General features: G+C 43.7%; 1 protein-coding gene across 1 annotated transcript in view; it reads right to left on the reverse strand.

The window, feature by feature from the left end:
- The window catches only part of GTF2E1 (general transcription factor IIE subunit 1), a 58,592-nt gene that overhangs the window by 4,878 nt on the left and 31,954 nt on the right, over positions 1-21,760 (reverse strand). Inside the window, exons 3-4 of the mRNA XM_071559910.1 lie at positions 6,140-6,341; positions 65-312 (exon numbers count right to left, since the gene is read on the reverse strand). Coding sequence (XP_071416011.1) covers positions 65-312; positions 6,140-6,341 — 450 coding nt within the window. The remainder of the gene's footprint in view (positions 1-64; positions 313-6,139; positions 6,342-21,760) is intronic.

Below are 21,760 nucleotides of genomic sequence, written 5' to 3' on the forward strand. Positions count from 1 at the left end.
GAGAACATGTTTTTGGCAGCACTGGAAAGGCATTGTATAAGCAGAGCTCTGTGAATTTTCTTACCATCTTTGATTTCATCGGGGTCATAAGCCCCCTGCACCGTGCTCTCACGCAGCCAGATCGGTCTCTCTCTGGCTGGCTTGCCTTCACTTGCAGACCGGTTAAGATCCTCCTGGTCCTCCATGCTGATGACAACATTCTGGGTATACAAGTCCTCATATGATGGTCCTTTTGTAGTCCATGCCTCCCGATGGTGTCCACCTGCAAGGCCAGCTGCTGCCCCTGACCCAGTCCCAGCCGCACGCTCCTTGCTACATGGGAGTCAAAGAGATAAAAACAGAGCACTAAGAAGAAGCCCCTCCTTAGCCAGAGACACTTTAACTATGACAAGTTATCTCCCACGATCTGCACTGAGAACTTGCATTCTCAGTTCTAACATCTGGTGGCAGGAATTTCTGCACCAACTTGCTGGTTTGGGAAACTTGTGGATCTCTAATGGGAAACCCTACCTAAGGCTGTGGCACCATCCACCACAGACACTGAAGAGACAGCACTAGAGAAGCAGATGCACTGATTTAAAAACAAATATAAAATTCCAGAGTTCCCTGAAACAAAAGCCACAGCAGCCAAACAGTCAAACAGTAGTCTGGTATTTGGAAAAGCCTCTTTTTGGCCTTCACACAGCAAGAATGTATTGCATTAAAAAAGCACTATAGTTTAACTAAGGCAGACAGTAGGCCCAAGCATGCTCAGACCTGTGAACTGTTATTAATCACAGGACTCACGAAGGAGATAACTCACCATGAAAAACACAATTCAAACCTTTGCTTGAACTGTGAGTGACAATACACATGATAAGTTACCTCTCCTGTGTTACTCAGGAGATCTGTACTATCTGTACTATCCACAGACACAGAAAAATGAGAAAGCACCCTCAAGTCAGAGAACTAGGGCTAGGCCAAGAGCTTTGTGTGCTGTGTGCAGGAGGAGGCAAGACAGAAGAACGGACTTCACTGTGGAAAAGCTGGAAAAATAAAAATGCTAACCAAAGTGAAGGGTATGGCAGTCAAAGCCTAGCCCTCCTTTGCTTCATGAGAGGAGCTGCAGCCAGCACATTTCCCTTCAGGGCCCCTTCTAGCTCAGGAGACTGATGGAGAAAAACATTCCTGCTTGGATCTGATTGAAAGAGGACATCAGGTGGAATATTTTCTGCACACTGATGATGGCAATGAGCCTAAAATACTCTCTGGCCTGTGCTGTTACATATGCATAGAACAGGGAAAGTGGCTGAATGGAAACTCATGGCTCTAGGGGTGGGGAAAGGTAAATGTGACTGTCCCTCTACTTCAGAATCATATTTCATCTTTTCAGAGAAACAGATTCAATGCAGACTGTACCCACCCTCAGCCACATCATTTCAGTCATCTGACTGTCAGTGGTACCCACAACTTTTCATGAGTAACAGCCCTGCCTTGACTCCTCCTCTTGTCCAGAGCAAATCCATCAGGGATACTTGATGATGCCAGCTGAGCTGACAGTTGTCATCAGTGAGCACAGTTCAGTTACTGCTGTCTACTCAATGACCTTTTCTACAACTAAGAAGCTTAAAATAAAGTTGCAGTTGGAAAAGACCTGACTAACACGCAATTTTTTTTTTATTTCAGCAAGGACTGTAACAGTGCTTGATAAGCTAATTCTGCTGGACTTTTAGGGGGAAACAGTGAGGGGAAATTACCCAGGCAGGTGAACATCTCTCTCCCCCAGATAAAAACCACTGGTGAGTTCAGCCACAGTTTGGATCAAGGGCTACTCACAGCCTCTCAATAGTGATTTTGCTGGGCTCTGTTAGCAAAATGCTTCACAACATCCATGTCAGCATGTGTCCACACACTTAGCAGTTCTCTCCTGCAGCCAGCCCTGCTAGGAGAGCTTCACAGCAGCCTTGAATTCCAGGGCAGAAGGCTCCTGCGCATGCGTTGCTTATATAACCTGAGGAACCACACAGAGACCTTCTTCCCAGCATGTTATTTCAAGTGTTGGTACCTTTCAGCTCCACAAGACAGGCATGTGTTCTGTGAAAAGCACCACTCCGCTTCCCACACAATAGAAATCTCTAACTAGCGTTTCCCTGACGATTTTATGTAATCCACTTTCCTCACAAGATGCACAATGCAGCTCTCCCCCAACTCTCTCTCCCCATGACTACAGCGTGACAGCTCAATATTCAGTAGTGCCAGGAACTACCTAATAATACTTTTGCACAGAGGCCCCTTCACTGTGCTTCAAATTGACTTTTTTCCTACACGGTATCATTTAGCAGTGAAACACTTATTCCGTGACGTCAGGAACATTTCAAAACTGAAAGTAACAGTTCTAAGAGACACTTAAAGTACTAATTACTTCAAGTGATTGACTGCAATGTCCTACACTGAGGTAGAACCATCTAGACACTCGCTGTCTACTTTTGGACCCCAATAAGCTTTGCAAATGTGCCTTAATTTACTTCTTTGTATCTTCAGTGACACTATCCATAGGCATGAGCAACACCTCAAGATTACCTGAGCAGGGGAAAACTCCTTCCTGCAAGGAGAGAACTTGTATTCAGCAACCCTATTCCAAAGTACAATAGGCAATCACCAATAGGACAAGGGGGCACAGGCTCAAGCTCTGCCAGGGGAAATTTAAGCTGGAGATCAGACAAAAATTCTTTCCAGAGAGAGTAATCAGGCATTGGAATGGCCTGCCCAGAAAGGTGGTGGATTCCCCATCCCTGGAGGTTTGTAACCTGAGATTGGACGTGGCACTGAGTGCCACGATCTGGTAAAGGGACTGGAGTTGGACTTGATGATCTTGGAGGTCTTTTCCAACCCAATTTTTTCTATGATTCTATGAAAAGGCCAGGTGCACAGAGGGGGCTGCACTCTTAAATCTCTCTCTCTCTCTCTCTCTCTCTCTCTCTCTCTCTCTCTCTCTCTCTTAAGATGCATGATCTGCTTTTTCCCCACCTTGGTCTTGACTTCACACGGCCACTCCGCAGTCAGGAACTGTGGCAGATCAGTGGCCTAGATGTGGCTACATCTGCTCTGTTACCCATCAGTTATTTTATTTACTCTGATGGAAATTCCTTAATGAGTGGTTCAGCTGCCTTTAAAGGCAATGTAAATAGTCCTTGACATAGCTGAAGTATGGCCCACAGAAACCGCATTGTGCAGTGAGGAAGCAACTTGAGATTCTCTTCTCAGTCCTGCCCAAACTATTAAGAAAGGTCTTACATAATGGGGATAACTCCTTTTTTTGCCATATTTGAAATAAAACACTTCTTCACTGCACTGCTCTTAAAAGCTTCAACCACACAACAGACAACCCATGGTTCCTGACAGCATGACCACAGAAAATTAATTCTGTGAAGATTTTTTGTTAATTGAAATCATGCTATTTTGACACAAGAAAACAGAGGGGTTATTAAAAAATGTAATTTTTTAAAAACCACAGAGAAAGGCTTAAGTAAAGCAGGTTTATTATGAAACCTGTGGGGCTAATTCATGCTCTACCAAGATTAAGAAAATTAACAGCCTGTTAGAAAAATATAAATTAAGATCTACCCAGTTCCCCAAGACAGTTATGCAATGTCAGTGGAGTTGCTTAGAGCTCCTAAAAACTCTCATGAAAACACACGAAATTGCCTGTGTTAGTGCAAAAAGAAGATGCAGGCATTCCATGACCTTTTCAGTTTGTTTCAGAATCATGAAATGTCACTTTTGTCAATGATTTTGGACACTCAAGACTCCATAAAAACAGAGAGAATAAATAACCCACGGTTTGGAACTTTGAAAAAAATCTCACAGCAGTGCTTTCATGGAATTAGCTGCTTTGAAGTAATAAGAGTTAATAAATAATTAAATCATTGTATGTACTGAAGCAAGTTGTGTTCAAGTAAGCATTTAAAAAGCTGCCTATTTATTTTGTCATTCCTTGCACAGAGTAATTAATCATTTACAATGTTTTTTAAGTATTTAAGAGTGAAGTAAGTGGGTGCTGCTATCTAATCATGGGATTGCACCAGGTTTCTGCTGTGATAATTTCCTGTACACAAAAGGGGAAGACTGAGAAATTACTCTTTTGGGTAGGGTTATCCCAGTTCTACTACTCAAACTACAGAAAAGGGATTTTGAAGTAAGTGATTCAGCTTGTGTATAAAGGCTTCAAAGATTCCCCATATCACCAAAGACATGCTGAGTGACCTTGGAAAAATCTCTTCCATTCTTTATATTGCTTCTGTTTTTCTATCAGAATGATGAGGAAAAATAGTTAACTTTTTGGCTAGGAAAAGTCCATGAATAGACAAAGAATTTTTATTATATTAATTAGAAACTGTCTACCATGAATATATGAGGAACACTCTCTCTCTCAAGGTTAGCCTGAGAGAAAAAAAGTATCCTGCTTGCTCTCCCATTAATGAAAGCCAAGCATCCCAAGGCACTGTGGGAATGCTACCCCTCATGGTACCATTTTTTTCCTCTTGCGTTAATTAATTTTTTTTAAATATAGAGAAGTGCTTCACATTTCACCACAGCTGACAAAACTGACAGCTCCCCACATCTTTCTGCGTTATTTAAACATCGTCTGTTTTTGTACAGCTAGGAATGTTCTGAAAGAAAGTGTCATTTCCCATGGGGAAGAACACTTTAAGGAGTTTTTGACTCCAACATGGTCTCCTCCTGAAAAGAAGAGGTGTGTAACAAGTTGGAGAAAATCAGAAGAAAAAACCCCTTACTACAAGTAAAGTCTTCGAACTAGAATGTAATGTGTGGATTTGAAATGCAAGGTGTAGACTGCAGATAGCTTAGTATCAAAAGCTCGGTAGGAGCAAAATGAATAGATGAAAGATAAATGTTTGAGAGAAGGAGCATAGATGGCACCTTCAGAGCTTTATCAAGTGGCTGCAGTTTGCATTTTATAAGTACTGGGGCAAGGGCTTGATATAGAATAACAGAATCATAGAATCAGTTGGGTTGGAAGAGACCTCTGAGATCATCAAGTCCAACCCTTAATCCAATCCCACTGTGATTACCAGATCATGGCACTCAGTGCCACGTCCAGTCTCACCTTAAAAACCTCCAGGGTTGGGGAATCCACTCCCTCTCTGGGCAGCCCATTCCAATGCCTGATTACTCTCTCTGGAAAGAACTTCTTCCTGATATCCAAACTAAAGCTTCCCTGGCAGAGCTTGAGCCCATGCCCCCTTGTCCTATTGCTGAGTGCCTGGGAGAAGAGACCACTGTTGTCCTTATGTATTTGAAAGTATTGCCAAGGGTGTCATATCTCAGCAATTTCTCTTTCTGTTGTTAACAGAAGGGTTCATTTTGTGCTGAGAGGTTCCAGAACGAGTGCTGGACACTGTTCTTGGCCATCTGTAATAACATTCTTGCACCACCATTTTTCCAAATGATGCCCAGGATAATGTAGCTGCCTGAGTAAAATGCACTCTGCAGCTTAACAGAGAGACCTTCTGTTTCCAGGACAGTCAGTCCCTCAATTTTTATACATTTACACACTACTCTCAGGCCCTTTTCTCCTACTATTGGTTGCCTGAGAGAAGAGACCAACCCCCACATGGCTACAACCCCCTTTCAGGTAGTTCTAGACAGTGATGAGGTCACCTCTGAGCCTCCTCTTCTCCGGGCTAAACAACCCCAGCTCCCTCAGCCTCTCCCCACAGGACTTGTGCTCCAGTCCCTTCACCAGCCTTGTTGCTCTTCTCTGGACCCGCTCCAGCCCCTCAATATCTTTTCTGAACTGAGGGGCCCAGAACTGAACACAATACACAATATACATACCAGCTGCAGCACAGCAAGCAGCAGGTAATTCAAGCATCCCACCTCCTAGAAAACTACATGCAGGAGGCTGACCAGAAGAATAGTCATCTGCCTTGTTAAGTAAAAAATGGTTACAGCCCTTTGTCTCCTTTAAAAAATCGCACACTCCTTGGGAATCTGTCAGTGCTTTCATAGCTGGTGCTGATCAAGTAAGTCCTCAATGCAGCCAGAGACTGCACAAGGTTTGGGAAAGCCCCACAGAGTGGAGGAACACACTACAAGGAAGCAGTGCAGCGAGAGAAGACCAGGGGCACGTTCCCACCTCTGCTTCAGGGCAGGAATCTCTGTGGGTTCTGGCTCCAGGATTTCATAGGCTAAGTTAACGTCTTCTGTCTCACGAAGCAGCGCGTAGATGGGTTCAATCTGCTCATTAAATCTTGCAACAAGCGTCCTTGCATCCTTTTTGGGCATTGCCGACTCATCTTCTTCCACTTCAGTTTCACAGAAAGTACAGCGGAAAGTTCCTAAAATGAGAAAAGTGGCTCAGCATTGGAAGGAAAGCAGCAGGCCCAGCCCTTCACACAGCCTTCCCAACAGCAGTGCCTTAAGGTTCCCTTAGCTGATGATAAGTAGCTTTTCTCCCCGAAAATCCGTGCCACACACAGTGTACCTGGTTATTATTTAAGCAGACAACAAAGCAAGCATTTGATACCATCCTGGGATACCCAACTGGGTACAGTTTCCTGCTATGAAAGGCCCAGATGGGATGCAGTACCTCTACAGAGACACCTCCGAATCTCCCTCCCTCTTTCTTGCTGCACATTTTAAATGTCAGCTTTGACTGGGCTGCGATAAAAGGCCATACAATATTCTCTAAGGAGCTGAAATATCGTCTGTTGCAGGTGCCTGCACTGATATCTCCCAGGCCACACGAACAGGCTCATTTCCCAGCAAGACAGTGTAGTTTTACACTGCACCAACCACCTTGCAGTAACTGCTAATATAACCCTTGTCACTCTGCAACTACTGAAAAAAAAAAAAAGATGGCTTCTCTTTCTGTTTCAGGGCCAAACAGACAAAATAGTCATTACTGCAGGGAAACAAATACAAAAACTTATCCCACCCAGCTCCCACATTAACTTCTTAAAGTTAAGAATGGTAAGGTAAGAATTGTAGGGATGGCAATGAAGAATAAGCTATTTTTACAGACCTCATCAGGACTTATAAAAAGAGGTCAAACATAAAGGCAACTGAAATGGCTGCATGGCAAAGCAGTTACAACAAACCTACTGAACTCCTGCAAAGACAGCTTTTTGGTTTCATCACTCCACCTGTGAGCAGGACCCTTGGGGCACAGGACATGCACAGCAGGACCTCAGCATATGGTCTGCTACGAGGGGAGCAGCACAGTGTAATGACTTAGTCTTGCAACTGCTGGACTGAGAACATACCAGTGCCACCTCAGAGCACAGTGATGCTCACAGGCTTCCTCACTTCTCTTGCCTGTGGGTGGTATTTTTTATTTATCCATTCTGTGACACCTATGCACATCTAGCATCCCCTCTCAATAACCCAACAAAGAAATGAAAAGATCCTTTTATCGACAGGGAGCCTGAGGATGGGTCCTGCCAGGGAAATGGTAATCTTAAGTCCAAAACTCAGAATCAGGATCAGTATAGAAGCTTGCTGTATCACCAGTGCGAGGCACAAACACAGCGGAAAGAACGAGGTTTGCCTGGGGCACTTGGGGATGATGTGATGAGACAGCCTGGCAAGTCAAGGCTTCTGGTATCTTGGTTTGCTGCTTACACAGATTTACTAGTCTTGTCACTTCATTTTTCAGCACACCACAGTCTGCAATACAGCGATAAAAACAGACCTAACTTCTTCAGTGATGGCTGTGAGGGCCAGACAATGACTGCATGCTTCCCGGGAAACACACAAAAGCCGTTTATGACAGGAGGTAGATCTGTAGCCTCTACCACAGTCTGGAAAGATGCAGTTTTCAACCTCAGCACCACCTGAAGTAGCTTCTGCTCATTGTTACTCAGAAATTAATGCATGTTGTGTATGTGGCCTCTAATACGTACACATTTCCTGCAATAAACCCTCTCTTCAGAAAGTTTTTCTCACTGACATGTAAAAGCTAGAGGACCCAACAGAAGCAGTATGCAAAGTAAAAGATAAGTGTATAAAGTGCTCCTCTCTCCCATCCAAGCATGAAACACACTGCTTATTTTTTCCAGGCTGTAAAAACTGTCCCTGCTGATTCAGAACTGTACATTATATAAGCCATGAGCCTCGCAAAAACTGGAACCACAGTTTGATCTCCTTATCCATATCTGAGGCTACTGATGGGACATAAATTGAAACCATTTAAAATAATCAGCACACCTCGGTGGACTAAGGGAGCAAACACAGGTTAGTGAAGAAAACTCCCCTCTTCTCCCAACCCTCTTGAAAGTCCTGTTACATGTTCCTAAGACAGCTCAGACTTTTCATGCTTCCATCTGTGTGAACCCTGTATCTGCAAAAAACTTAAGATCATAGGGAGAATGGTTCCAATTCAGAGCACCAAAAAATCAGAACATAAATACAGCTCTAATGAAACAGAACTCCTAAAGCTATCATGGATTTGCTGCAATTTCCACCCCTCAGGGTTCTTAATAAGCAAAAAAGTTAATAGATGAATTATGTAAAGAACCTGGGAATGGGTGAAATGACAAGTTTCCTCCATTAATATGCTTATTTTTTTCAAGGTGATGCAGCATTTCACAATAGGCACATGTGATCAGAGAACTGGGAAACTGCTTTACCATGGCACATGCATTTACATGTTGCAAACCTCTTTCCTTAGACTTGTACGAGGCCACAAAATGTCACCAAAGCTTTTATGACATAGCACATCGCATCAGCAGTGACACACATCCCTTTCAGACATGAATTGCATGTGACAAACATGAAGGGAAAGCCACCCAAAGGCTGAGAATGGCAATGTTTCCACTCCAACTATGCATTTCTTCCTTTAGCCCTTACACAATTTATGATTTTTCAATTCAAACTTGCTGCATAAACCAGGACAAATATGATATCCTGGAGCAGACAAATATGAGGTTTTTCTCCATCTCAGAAATGCTAATGGAGAGCACATACATCCCCTTCCTTCCACACATGCTGAGGCACTCAACAGATCTCTCTGCCTGTACATTAAAAACCAGCCATCTGAAAGAGATCTCCTCGTATGCTCCCAGGCTCTCCAGGGCAGATAGGCTGGTAATCTGGCTCCCCAAGGCTTACTGAGATTAAAGCAGCTCAAGCTCTGGAGTATGGGGCCAGAATATTTAGAGATAATTCCTAATGACTTGATTTCACTTGAGAGAAGGAAAAGGTCAACCACCCACGCACACTGAATGCAGGATGTCCAAGTGTGCATGCTGCATCTGCTACAATTCACACATTTAACTGGCTACAGACTCCTGAGACTGAGCCCAGGCTCTGCTCACACCCTTCTCAAAGGGTTCAGCCTCATCTCCTGCCCAACAAGATGTCTTCCTTCCATTCTGTCCTCTGGGATGCTGCTCCAGACTCTCACTACCCTCTTAAAAACCATTTTATTTTCAACCTCCACTATTTGATTTGCAATCTCAACTTATTCCCTTTCATCTCCTACTTAAGGACAGTTGTGTCAAAAACTGCACCTCAGCTCAGCCAGTTTCCATCTTGCTGTTAATCCTTCAGATATATTTAAAAACTGCTGTCTTACTCATCCCATTCTGGCCCATTTTGCATTAACACTGGCCACCCATTCCTCCAGCAGCTCTAAGACCCTCACTGGGCCCTTTCTCCACTTTGCTCTCATCTTTCTGCTGTGAAGATGGAAGTATAGAAGTGTCCAGCTGAGTCCTCCTGAAAACCCAATGGCATTAGTGGATCTCTGAGAGCCACTGAGACCTTTTAAGATCATAGTCTAACACACCATGAAAACACTGCCTCAATTACCACAAGATGTAGCAATGCACCCACATCTTTATCCTTCATAGTTTCCAGTGGATGAACTCCATCTTTACAGCAGACATTTGCATTAGATGCTAAGTGTGTGACACTGTACTTTATAGTATAATCTTTCAACTCCTTTTTATTCCTGCAGCCTTCATCCTCATCCAATTCTTTATTCTTGACTTCATCACAAAACATTAGGCTAATTTATTTTCAAAATCTCCCACGCCCTTCTTTTAGAAGTACCATTATTACCATTAACATGGAGAGCGAGCTAAGGCACAGATGGCACAATTTCAGAAGTATCTGCTGATTTGAGCAGTACTTGATTTGAGATTCCTAAGAAATGCTTCTCTGAAACTTCTGTTTGACAACAGAATGTACACTGCTTTTATCAATCTTCTTCCAGGTCTAGAATTGGCAATCTCAGTTAGATACTGTTAGGTACAACACCTAATGACAGGCTTTGAAAAGTTTAGCTTAAATGATTTAGCTTAAAGTTTAGCACAAATTCAGCTGGCCTGGAGGATCAGATCATGTTCTTGTGGCTACTGCAGCCATTTTCTTCAAGTAATTCCCTGACTCTCACACTGCATTTTTACTTTTTCTGCAGCAAGCCACACGAAAAGTGCAGTATATGTGCACAACTCCTCTCTCTCACTGAGCAAAGCACAGGCACTCAGCAATAGGACAAGGGGGCATGGGCTCAAGTTCTGCCAGGGGAACTTTAAGTTGCATATCAGAAAAAAATTCTTTCCAGAGAGAGTAATCAGGCATTGGAATGGGCTGCCCAGAGAGGGGGTGGATTCCCCATCCCTGGAGGTTTTTCAACTGAGATTGGACGTGGCCCTGAGTGCCATGATCTGGTAAAGGGACTGGAGTTGGACCAAGGGTTGGACTTGATGGTCTCGGAGGTCTTTTCCAACACAATCAATTCTATGATTCTATGATTTTGTGGTGGTAGTGCAGAATCATAATGTAGAAAAAAGTTACAGGATGCACAAGCAGCTTTAGATTCGGCACTCCCTAACTTTGAGTGCTTCATTTGATGTTAAAATGAGAGTATTAAGGCCCTGAGGAAAGATGGGAGTTTCCTAGGTTCCTTCCAACAGGAAGCCAGACAAACGCTTCCCACCATGTGATGTTGTGCCAACAGCCATATGGTTAATCAGCAGACCTGGAGCCCTCAGCTCTGCACCACCTGTGGGAAGATGACTACTTGCCCGTGCTTCAGGGGGAGCAGGATGCCTCTCCAGCTTGCTTTCTGGTAGCAAAGGGAGGATAGGAAGGGAACAGCTTGGGTTCTGCTCTACCTGCTCAAAAGAGAAGTGCTTTGTGGGAACCTGCTCTCCTACCTGCTAGACCCATGCCTGAGGTTTCCTACCCAGTTGTTCCCATCTGCTCCCATCCCAGTTCTAGGCTTTTCCCCTCTCTGATGATCCAATTTTCCCTGCAAGTAAGTCTACCTAGTCCTGCCGTCTCAGCCTGAGCCTCTCTGTCCATTCTTCTCTTCCTGGCTTCTTTTTCCAATTTCAGCCTCTCCCCATTCCTGTGCCTCTCTGCCTCCGGCTCTTAGATCAGTTAATTCTGCCTCTCTTGATTTGAGCCCTAGTCATCAAACTAATTTCCTGTTTCAAGCCAGAGATGGAAGGTCTTTTTACAGCACCACCTGTCATTCAGAACAATATTACACAGGCACAAGAATATACATTTCTCCAGTCTCTCCTTCTATTTTCTCATCAGTCCATTCTTCAATACAGACAAACTTTTTTTAATTAAATTTTCCTAAGCAATTTAAACTTAGATGCATAGAACGGGAAGAACTCAGCATATAGTAAGTGTTGGACAAAGTTTAGAACAGAACAAAAAACACTGAGCAATTCCTGTGCTTGCTCCCCCCAGACAATGCAAACTCATGTAATGGAAATACTTAGCAAAGTAAGTAATAGGCAGTGCCGTCAGTACAAATTAACTTCCTTTCATTTCTCACCGATTTTCAAGATTTAGAGGACTGTTAAAACAGCACCTAAAGGCATGTCTCTCATGAATCACTAAAGACACAAACGGCAGGCCAGGTGGCTACAACAGACCTGGATCATAGGTTACCATAACACACTCTACATTAGGATATAAGGCTACTCACCCACTAGAAGTAGGAATCTGACAGGTTAAACTGAAGCAGAGAGCTTTAATTACCTTAATGAACTGAGCTAGTAACAGAGCTAACTGTTAAAACAGTTGATTGTTGAGTAATGATAATACAGATTAGACTGTAGGAGGTGTTGTCCTTTAGTGACACCCAAACTTCAACAGACTCTCTGCCCTCATCAAACTGTTCTCACCTTCTCAAAGAGAAAGCAACCCAGTCTGTCTGAATGGCAAATGCACTCCTGGCACACAGAAAGATGAGTCTCCTGTCCATTTTATCATGTAGCCTTCCCTGGCCACATCTCTCTTTTCTTCCTGTACTGGAGACCTATAGTCCCAAGCACATTTGTATTTACATTTGACTTCCAAAAACGCAGCTGCTTGAGCAAAAAACAGAGAAATCTACCAATAAAATCTGTCTCGTGAACACCACAGCAATACACCATTCTCTCTTGCAAGTACTTCAGTGTTACTATACATGCATTAAAAGAGCCAGTTACAGAGCACAGTGTGTTACATAAAAGGCAATGCCACATCTCATCTTTCTGAGTCAGGTTTCATGGTCCACTGGATCTCAAGCTCTGACTGCAGTACTCTCTCTTGAAATGTGACACAGAAGGTTTTATATCAGAAGTTTTTATATTATATATTTTTATATTAGTCCTGTTTGGAATAGCCCAGAGCAGACCCTGTTGTTATCAGAGCTTCTTATGGCATGAAAACAAACACTGGATCATGTGCAGAAAGTGTCAACATTTTGGGAAGATTCACTAACCCCACTTCTGAAATAAAAGATACAGATTTGCCACTGAAACCCAAAACGGATCAGGGTTCATCCCCTTCACTTTAAAATTTCTAAGTATAGAGAAGATAAGGTATACTGCAAGTGAGATGAGTAGCCTTGGTCAGAGACAGTGACAGAGCAAAGCCAGAACATGTGGGTGACCTATCTCTGCAAGCAGAGAACTGAAAAGCACCCAGCACAGTGGAGATCATAGAATCATGGAACCGATTGAGTTGGAAAAGACCTCCGAGATCATCAAGCCCAACTCTTGGTCCAACTCCAGTCCCTTTACCAGATCATGGCACTCAGTGCCACATCCAATAGAGATTCTCATCTCTATGAATTTTTCCATAGTAGCTGAACACCTAAGAAAGTTGTGTTATCTACTGTTTACAAATGGGATCAAGACCCTCCAATGAAGGAAAAATAATATTTCTTTTATGTGCCCAAAATGTAGATCAAGTTTCTGTTGTAGTTTGGGATTATTATGTAAATTCTCTCCCCTGCCACTTAACTGCCCAGGCCAGCGGTTAACAAAAGAAGCAGTTAACTGTGATCGCTGGGGTGGGGGCAGGTTTGTCTCTTTTGGTTTTTTTTTTTTTGGATATTCTCCTCAGTCTTGGCTCGGCGGAACGGGGGAGTGGGGGCTCCAAGGAGGCAGGCTGCCCTGCTGGTTACTGCTGGGGTTTTCCCTGGCTGTCTTGCCGCTGCCTACTTCGGATTACTTTTTCCTGCCGTGCTGCTACCTGCCTTGGATTTGCTGCTGGTTGCTCGTACCTTTCTGCTTCTTGGACGGGGAACACAGGGGGAAGAGACTGAGTCCATCTGAAAGCCCACTGCTCGTCTGTTTCGCTGGAGAGGGACTGAAACTCACTCTGCAGCCAGCGGGCTGTGACAAGGACACTTAAGTATAACCTTTTCTCCCGGAGGAAAACCTGCTGGGTTTTGTTGTTGTTGTTTTTTTTTTTTTTTTTTCTCTTATGGTGTTGGGGAAGTGGGTTGCACTAGTCTGTTTACATATATATATATATATAGCAGTTATCCTTCTTGTATTAAAATTCCTTTTCTTAAATTTGATAAAGAGTGGTGTGATTATTGTGGAGGAGGCCCCTCCCCTGCTTGTGGGTAAAACATTTTGGTTTTTCCCCTCAAACCGAGACAGTTTCTCTCAGGTTTCTACATATACACAGAATCATAATATCGATTGGGTTGGAAAAGACCTCCGAGATCATCAAGTCCAACCCTTGGTCCAACTCCAGTCCAGTTACTAGATCATGGCACTCAGTGCCACGGCCAATCTCAGTTTATAAACCTCCAGGGATGGGGAATCCACCACCTCTCTGGGCAGCGCATTCCAATGCCTGATTACTCTCTCTGGAAAGAATTTTTTTCTGATCTCCAACTTCAATTTCCCCTGGCAGAGCTTGAGCCCGTGCCCCCTTGTCCTATTGCTGAGTGCCTGGGAGACCAACCCCCACATGGCTAGAACTTCCCTTCAGGGAGTTCTAGACAGGTCACCTCTAGGTCACCTCTGAGCCTTCTCTTCTCCAGACTAAACACCCCCAGCTTCCTCAGCCTCTCCCCACAGGACTTGTGCTCCAGTCCCTTCACCAGCCTTGTTGCTCTTCTCTGGACTTGCTCCAGCACCTCAATATCTTTCCTGAACTGAGGGGATAAATCCTACTGAGTCAACAGCTATGAGATTGATACTTCTCAGTATCAGACCATAAGGTTTTAAGATAGGTTTTTGTAAATCAGAGAATGAACAATGACTGTCCACCTGCAAACAGCTTGTTTCCATTGACCTTGAGTTCCATATGAAATGGGACTGTAGGGTGAAGACAGAAGGATAAACCCAGGTTCCTGGGACAGCACTCAATTGCCCAGCCTACATGTATAACAGGTTTGGGAAGGAGCCATATACACTTCTACCCTTCAAAACAGGCTTTGAAAATGTCTGGTTGAAAAAGGCTTATTGTATGAATGCAGTAGGTGCCAAAACCAGTGTTTCATCACACAATGCAACACCATTTTGTAACACATGCACATCAACATACAGCTGTGACTTTTGAGTACCTGATTTTGAGCCTTAATAATGCTTCTTAAACATTTTTCTTGTTTAATATGGATTCAGAGCAGTGAATCGCCCACCAGGTATTAAACAGAAAGTAAACATTTCATTTGGGATAAATGCCAATCAGTTTCCTTTCAAAGCTTCTATTATTGCAATATAGATGTAGCAGCCACAGCATTTAGGGGCATTTATGCAGTAGCACTATTTCTGTTTCAGATGAGGTAATTCTGTCAGAAACGTGTTCAAGAGGTTTCAAAACTGCAACTCACCAACACAGGAAAAATGATCAATTTGTTTAAAAAATAAAAACAAGATGATAACTTAGAACAACAACAACAAAGAGATAAAGGCATACTCTTCAACACACAGCAGGAACAGCAAAAGATGAAATAAATGTATTTTATAATTGCCATTAAACAGAGTCTCACTATAATCAGAAGGAAATTTCACTTATCCAGTGCATATGTTCATGTATTATTTATTCTTCCTGAGAGTAGTGTGTAAATGCATAAAAATTGAGGGACTGACTGTCCTGGAAACAGAAGGTCTCTCTGTTAAGCTGCAGAGCACATTTTACTCAGGCAGCTACATTATCCTGGGCATCATTTGGAAAAATGGTGGTGCAAGAATGTTATTACAGATGGCCAAGAACAGTGTCCAGCACTCATTCTGGAACCTCTCAGCACAAAATGAACCCTTCTGTTAACAACAGAAATTGCTGAGATATGACACCCTTGGCAACACCTTCAAATACATAAGGACAACAGTGGTCTCTTCTCCCAGGCACTCAGCAATAGGACAAGGGGGCATGGGCTCAAGCTCTGCCAGGGGAAATTTAAGTTGCAAATCAGAAAAAAATTCTTTCCAGAGAGAGTAATCAGGCATTGGAATGGGCTGCCCAGAGAGGGGGTGGATTCACCATCCCTGGCGGTTTTTAAACTGAGATTGGACGTGGCACTGAGTGCCATGATCTGGTAAAGGGACTGGAGTTGGACCAAGGGTTGGACTTGATGATCTCGGAGGTCTTTTCCAACCCAGTCGATTCTATGATTCTATGAACATTTTGTTTTCCAGAAAATCTCAAGCTTTTAGGGACAGGGAAACAAAAGGTTCAGAGGTTTGTTCTAGATTGCCCTGTTTCAGGCAAGAGCAAACATGAAAATACTTCCCCATGCCTGAGATCCATTTACAGAATTACAGAATATTCTGAGCTGGAAGGGGCCCACAAGGATCACCGAGTCCAGCTCTCAGAGAAAGGCCCAAAACCTTGGCATTACTAGTGCCATGCTCTAACCAATTGAGCTACTGGCAGCTTTTGTTAAACCTCACCAGCACTTCGGATTTTCTGAGAGAGATCTCTTCCATGTTCACTGTCACTACCAAAGCCCTTTATTATCATACAACAGATTCCCTGAAAGAGAGACACAACTCTGTCACAACTAGTCTGCTACTTATACTCTAAAAGGGTGTCAGTTCAATAGATGGTGGCTCAGAAATGGCAACAACTTAAATCCTTTATGTTCAAATTCTCCTCAGAGTTAAAGTTCTCCTCAAGTTAAAGTGTAGCAAGAAAAATCTACTACTGCACCAGCTTTCTGCAACAAAGCTACCAGGGTACCAGGGCCACCAACAGAGAATAAAATGGATTAATAATTAAAAAAAAAGTAAAATGTCATTTTCTCCTCATTATAATCAACTCCAGCTAAAAAGGAGGGTACCCAAGGGAACACACTGTGGATGCTGAGACTTTGCATTTCATGCAAATCTGCTCAAGTACATACAAGAAATCTATTTAAGAACAAAGAGCAAGAACAAAATCCTTAAACCATGGTCCCAAGGCAGTATTTGAAAGGCTAACAGGGCCAATGTCAGCAGCATGCATTTCCACACCAGTGCTTCAGGCCTTGGGAAGGCAGCAGCTGGCGGCACAGGAAAGAGGAAGCAGGGCAGTGAGCTCAAGCAAGCATGTTGTTTCCAGCCTTTTTTTCAAAGCCAGCACATAACGCAAAGGGCCAACACCAAAAGGATAAGCTGCTTTTCAGTCTACATTTCTCTTTTTATTTCCCAAGAGGTTCTGGAGGCTTTTCACAACAAACAAAGCAGGTTTTTCTGATGTTGGTTACTTAGGAATAAAGACATTTTATTAGCAGAACAGACATCACATCACTCTCCTTCCTGAAGGTCTGAAATAGTTTATGGGCAACACTGACCAGCTGTTTACTGGTGTAAGAGATCAAGATCCCAGACTGCAGCTTTTGAAGGTGCCCCAGCACTGCAAAGAGTGCTGCCCTCTGGGTGGCTTCCTGATGGGAATGTGAAGGATGATGCAAGCCAGCATTTTCTACCGAACTTGCATTCTCAGACATACAAAAGGTAACAGATCTCCTCCTGAAGCTTCTGCTTCGCCTGAAAGTGCCACCTTTTAACTGCTGCCTTACACAGTATTTTTAAAAATCTATTGATTCTTTTCATATTTCTCACATTTAGCACATGGAAGCCTCTCTTACCTGCCATCAAAAAATCAGAAATACCCATGAATTCTTTTTTGTACCTTTAGATGGATAGTCATGCCACCCACTGTTCTCTTTTCTCCTTAATGCTATGCCTTCTAAAAACTTCTTTGTGCAAAAGCTCTTTATATTTTAGTCTCAAAGGAAATACCCTAATACCCTTCCCCCCTTCCTTGTGAAAATGGCACACCACATGAGACAGCCTTAGTTTGAGGGAAAAATGTTTACCAAAAAAAAAAACAGAGAAGAGGATTCCTCCACAATAATCACGTCACTCCTTATTAAGTTTAAGAAAAAGGAACTTTAATTAGACAATGGATATAAGAAGGATAACTGTTCTTAACCACTCTATCTATCTATCTATCTATCTATCTATCTATCTATCTATCTATCTGTAAACAGACCAGAGCAAACTACTCCCCCAGCACCAAAAGTATAAAAACAAAAGAGAACAACCCCCAAACGGCAGGTTCCTCCTGGAGCAGTTATTTATGGACAGTGTCAGTGTCCCACCTCGGCTGGCTGCGAGGTGAATCCTCAGTCTTTTCCAAGTCAGAGATAAGGGGTGAACACCCACGTAGACTCTCTCTCTCTCTCCTTGTCCTTTGTTCCAAACAAAGAAGGAAAAGCTGGGAGTGGAGGAAATGGTGGTAATTCCCAGGAATCTCCTTGCAGTCTAAGTCGGTCCCCAGGAAGAAAAAAAAGTCTGCAGCGTGTCGCGAAGCAGCTGTGATCTCCTCTCTCTCTCTCTCTCAAGCTCAGGGTGCCCAGAGATGGAGGGGAAAAGCAAAGAGCAGACCCAGAAAAAGAGCTCTCACCAGCAAGCAGTGGCTCTTTTTCTGCAGCTGGCCAAAGAAAAGCCCAAAAGTCAAGCCAGCACACAGGGGAAAAATCTCTCTCCACCCCCAGGTGCTGGGGTTCTGTTCTCTCACCTCCATCCCACCTTTCAGCTGGAATCTGAAAGTCATCAGCCATCCTTTGTCCTCAGTCCTGGCACTCCAAGCCCAAACCTTTGTGTTGGTAAGGTAAGAAAAATTCTCTGAGGGGCTCCTCCCAACAGCACCTTCCTGTGTTTGAACCTTTAACACAGCCCAAACCAGTTCCAGTACTGCTTCTGGAAGAGATGGAAAAGGGTTACAGCCGAGCCACATCCCACCTGCAGGACTCCCTGTACTCAGCCCAGGGCTCAGGCCAGAGCTGGCAGAAGAGAGTGAAGAGAAATCCAAAGAAGTGTGAAGGCAAAGCTCCCTCCAAAGACAGCACTTAGTGCTTAACCACCCTCCTTCCCTCTTTGTCCGTGCAGAGCCATTACATTAATGGGACCAGCAGTGAAAGCTTGGGCAGGGCTTTGCAGAGCTGGCAAAAAGGACCCCATTTTCCCATTAAATAGGAGGGAGGATAAATGGAAAGAGATGTTCCTCGGGACCTAGCTGAGCTCCACACTGCAGGATGGTGCCAGAACTGCCATGGACAGAAATAAGTTGGCAGTTTCCAAGTGAAAGAATTGCACAGATGCCAGGAGATAACCTGGAACATGATCGGAAGCTAGGACTATAAAAATGTTGCAAAAAAGAATTAGGGGACGGGAATAACAGGATACCAGGCAGAACGTGCAGGAGGATCGCTGAGGCTGCTCAAAGCTGGCCCATGATACTGGGCAGGATCTCTTGTGAAACCCAGACTGAGGTCTGGGTAGCTCTCCCCCGCACTGCCTCAGAGAAGAAAGCAACTGAGGAGGAGAATTTTTTATCTTTGGCAATTCAATGCCTCCCTGCCATCCCATCCTGTCACATCTCGGATGATCAGCAGGGTCAGCCCCGGTCAGTACCGGGTGCTGTGACAGTCCCGAGGACTTCCCTGTCACTGTCCAAGCTCGCTCGGCCGTGGCAAATGGAGCTCAGGACTGAAACGGTGGGGCCAGTTCTGCGCACGCTGTGCCTCACCTAAAAAATCCCGTGCGCAGGCTGGAAGGGCACGTGGGGAGAGAGAGCCCTGCCCAAATCTGCGCTCACCAAGTCTGGCCATACATACATTTTTTACCCTCCCAGGTCATCTATCCCTTTCCTCTTGACTCGTGCAATGGAAACCACATGGGTGTACATAGGTGAGAAGGACTAAAACAACAGCCTGGCCTAGTGAAACAGGCACAAGTGTCATGGGCTTATGTTAAAAACTTGGATTTTTGTAAACAACCCTTCAAAGACCAAATTCCCAACACTCTCACCTCTACTATCTGTTTGGAAAGGAGGTGCTGTTTTAAACTACACTCTTTTTAAAAGAGGAAAAATATCTCTACAGCTACAGGCAATTTTTGCCTTCTGCACTGCAGTCTCTTATCACAGGTTTCATGGCAAAACTGAGTAATGCACACCAATGGAGCCAGGCGCCTCCGCACCCCAGGGGCTGCACAAATCCTGCCTTACCAGAATTCCAACCACTTAAAAGGATTTAAAGGGCAAGCCACCCATGGGCACACACCTTTCTTAAACCATTCCCTCACTCCAGTAACTTGCACACCAAAAGAAGCAGTTCGGAAGGGCAAGGACAATGAAAGAAACTGGTTCCTGAGACTATTTCACTTATTTAAAAAATAAGTAACAAAGGACATTTCAGGTGCTAGGGATGCAAAATAGTAAGGGCCTGACCCTTCTGCAGTGGCACACAGGAGAACTGATCAGAAACAAAGCCAGCAAGACTAGTCTTCCAGTTCACTCTGACCTATGCACAACAAGAAATAAGTCAGTAATTTATTTCATTCTCACAATTTGCAACACCAAGCAATAGAAAAGGACTTGTTAGTACCAGGAGTATTTTAGTAGTGCTCCTAACCTAAAGATGGGGTACAGAGTGGCTGGAGAGCAGCCAGGCAGAAAGGGACCTGGGGGTACTGATTGACAGGAAGTTCAACATGAGCCAACACTGTGCCCGGGTGGCCAAGAAGGCCAATGGGATCCTGTCCTGTATCAAAAATAGCGTGGGCAGCAGGCCCAGGGAAGTGATCCTTCCCCTGTACTCTGTATTGGTGAGGCCACACCTTGAGTGTTGTGTTCAGTTCTGGGCCCCTCAGTTCAGGAAAGGTATTGAGGGGCTGGAGCAAGTCCAGAGAAGAGCAACAAGGCTGGTGAAGGGACTGGAGCACAAGTCCTGTGGGGAGAGGCTGAGGGAGCTGGGGTTGTTTAGCCTGGAGAAGAGGAGGCTCAGAGGTGACCTCATCACTGTCTAGAACTACCTGAAGGGAAGTTCTAGCCAGGTGGGGGTTGGTCTCTTCTCCCAGGCACTCAGCAATAGGACAAGGGGGCACGGGCTCAAGCTCTGCCAGGGGAGGTTTAGGTTGGATATCAGGAAGAAGTTCTTTGCAGAGAGAGTAATCAGGCATTGGAATGGGCTGCCCAGAGAGGTTGTGGATTCCTCCTCCGGAAGGTTTTTCAACTGAGATTGGCCGTGGCACTGAGTGCCATGATCTGGTAAAGGGACTGGAGTTGGACCAAGGGTTGAACTTGATGATCTCGGAGGTCTTTTCCAACCCAATTGATTCCGTGATTCTGTGATTACTGGCGTTGCAGACAACTCACTAGTGATCTGCCATCTTACTCATGGAACTGTTAAAGAGAGATTTTGTTGAAGCTTATGGCAATGCCAGGCAAAGCAATAAAAAGACCCCTGACATCTGCAAATCTTGAGTACAGAGGCACCACCTCTCTATATGCCATTCTATCTTATTTCTAACATATCAAATTGGATCACCTGAAAAATAAGAGCTGAAGCAGCTTAATTCAGCTTTGCCTTGTTTTCCACTGTTACAAGCAGACTTCAGATTATGTTACAATGCAAAACAGCACTACCCTTTTAAAAGAAAGTATAAAAGAAGAACAAATTAAAAATGTGAAGAAATAGCCAATTTCATTCCAATTTTTGTATTTTATAATATATATTTGTGGAGAATATGCTATTTAAGGTAGACTGTTCCAACCTGACAGTCCTAGATATATCTTAGATACAATATATTTAATATATCTGCTAAAACATCTTCCAAAACAAAGCATAAGTTTTCCATAAATTACACCCCAGCAAAATGTACCTTTGGACATCAGACTGGATGGACTCTAAAAGAACATGCCATGACAGCCTGGACAATAGAAGCTGAAGATACTAAATAAGAAATTTGGTTTAACAAATGTTACTAGGCTAACAAAACACACTGACAAGTTATCTAAGTGGACTAAATGATCAAAATTTACTGTTGATTTTTATTACAAAACAGCAACCAAAAATGCACCCTCTATTTTATTTCTTAATTTGATCTGTTCCTGTTGATTCTTATACCATTTTATTAATTTCTTTAGTGAAAAAGAAAAAATAATAAAGGTAGGATGGGTAAACTACCCTTCAGACCGAGAAAGTCTCACAACTCTGATGCTGCCTCTTTCAACT

This window comes from Pithys albifrons, chromosome 1 (assembly GCF_047495875.1).
Source record: "Pithys albifrons albifrons isolate INPA30051 chromosome 1, PitAlb_v1, whole genome shotgun sequence".
Lineage (NCBI taxonomy): Eukaryota > Metazoa > Chordata > Aves > Passeriformes > Thamnophilidae > Pithys > Pithys albifrons.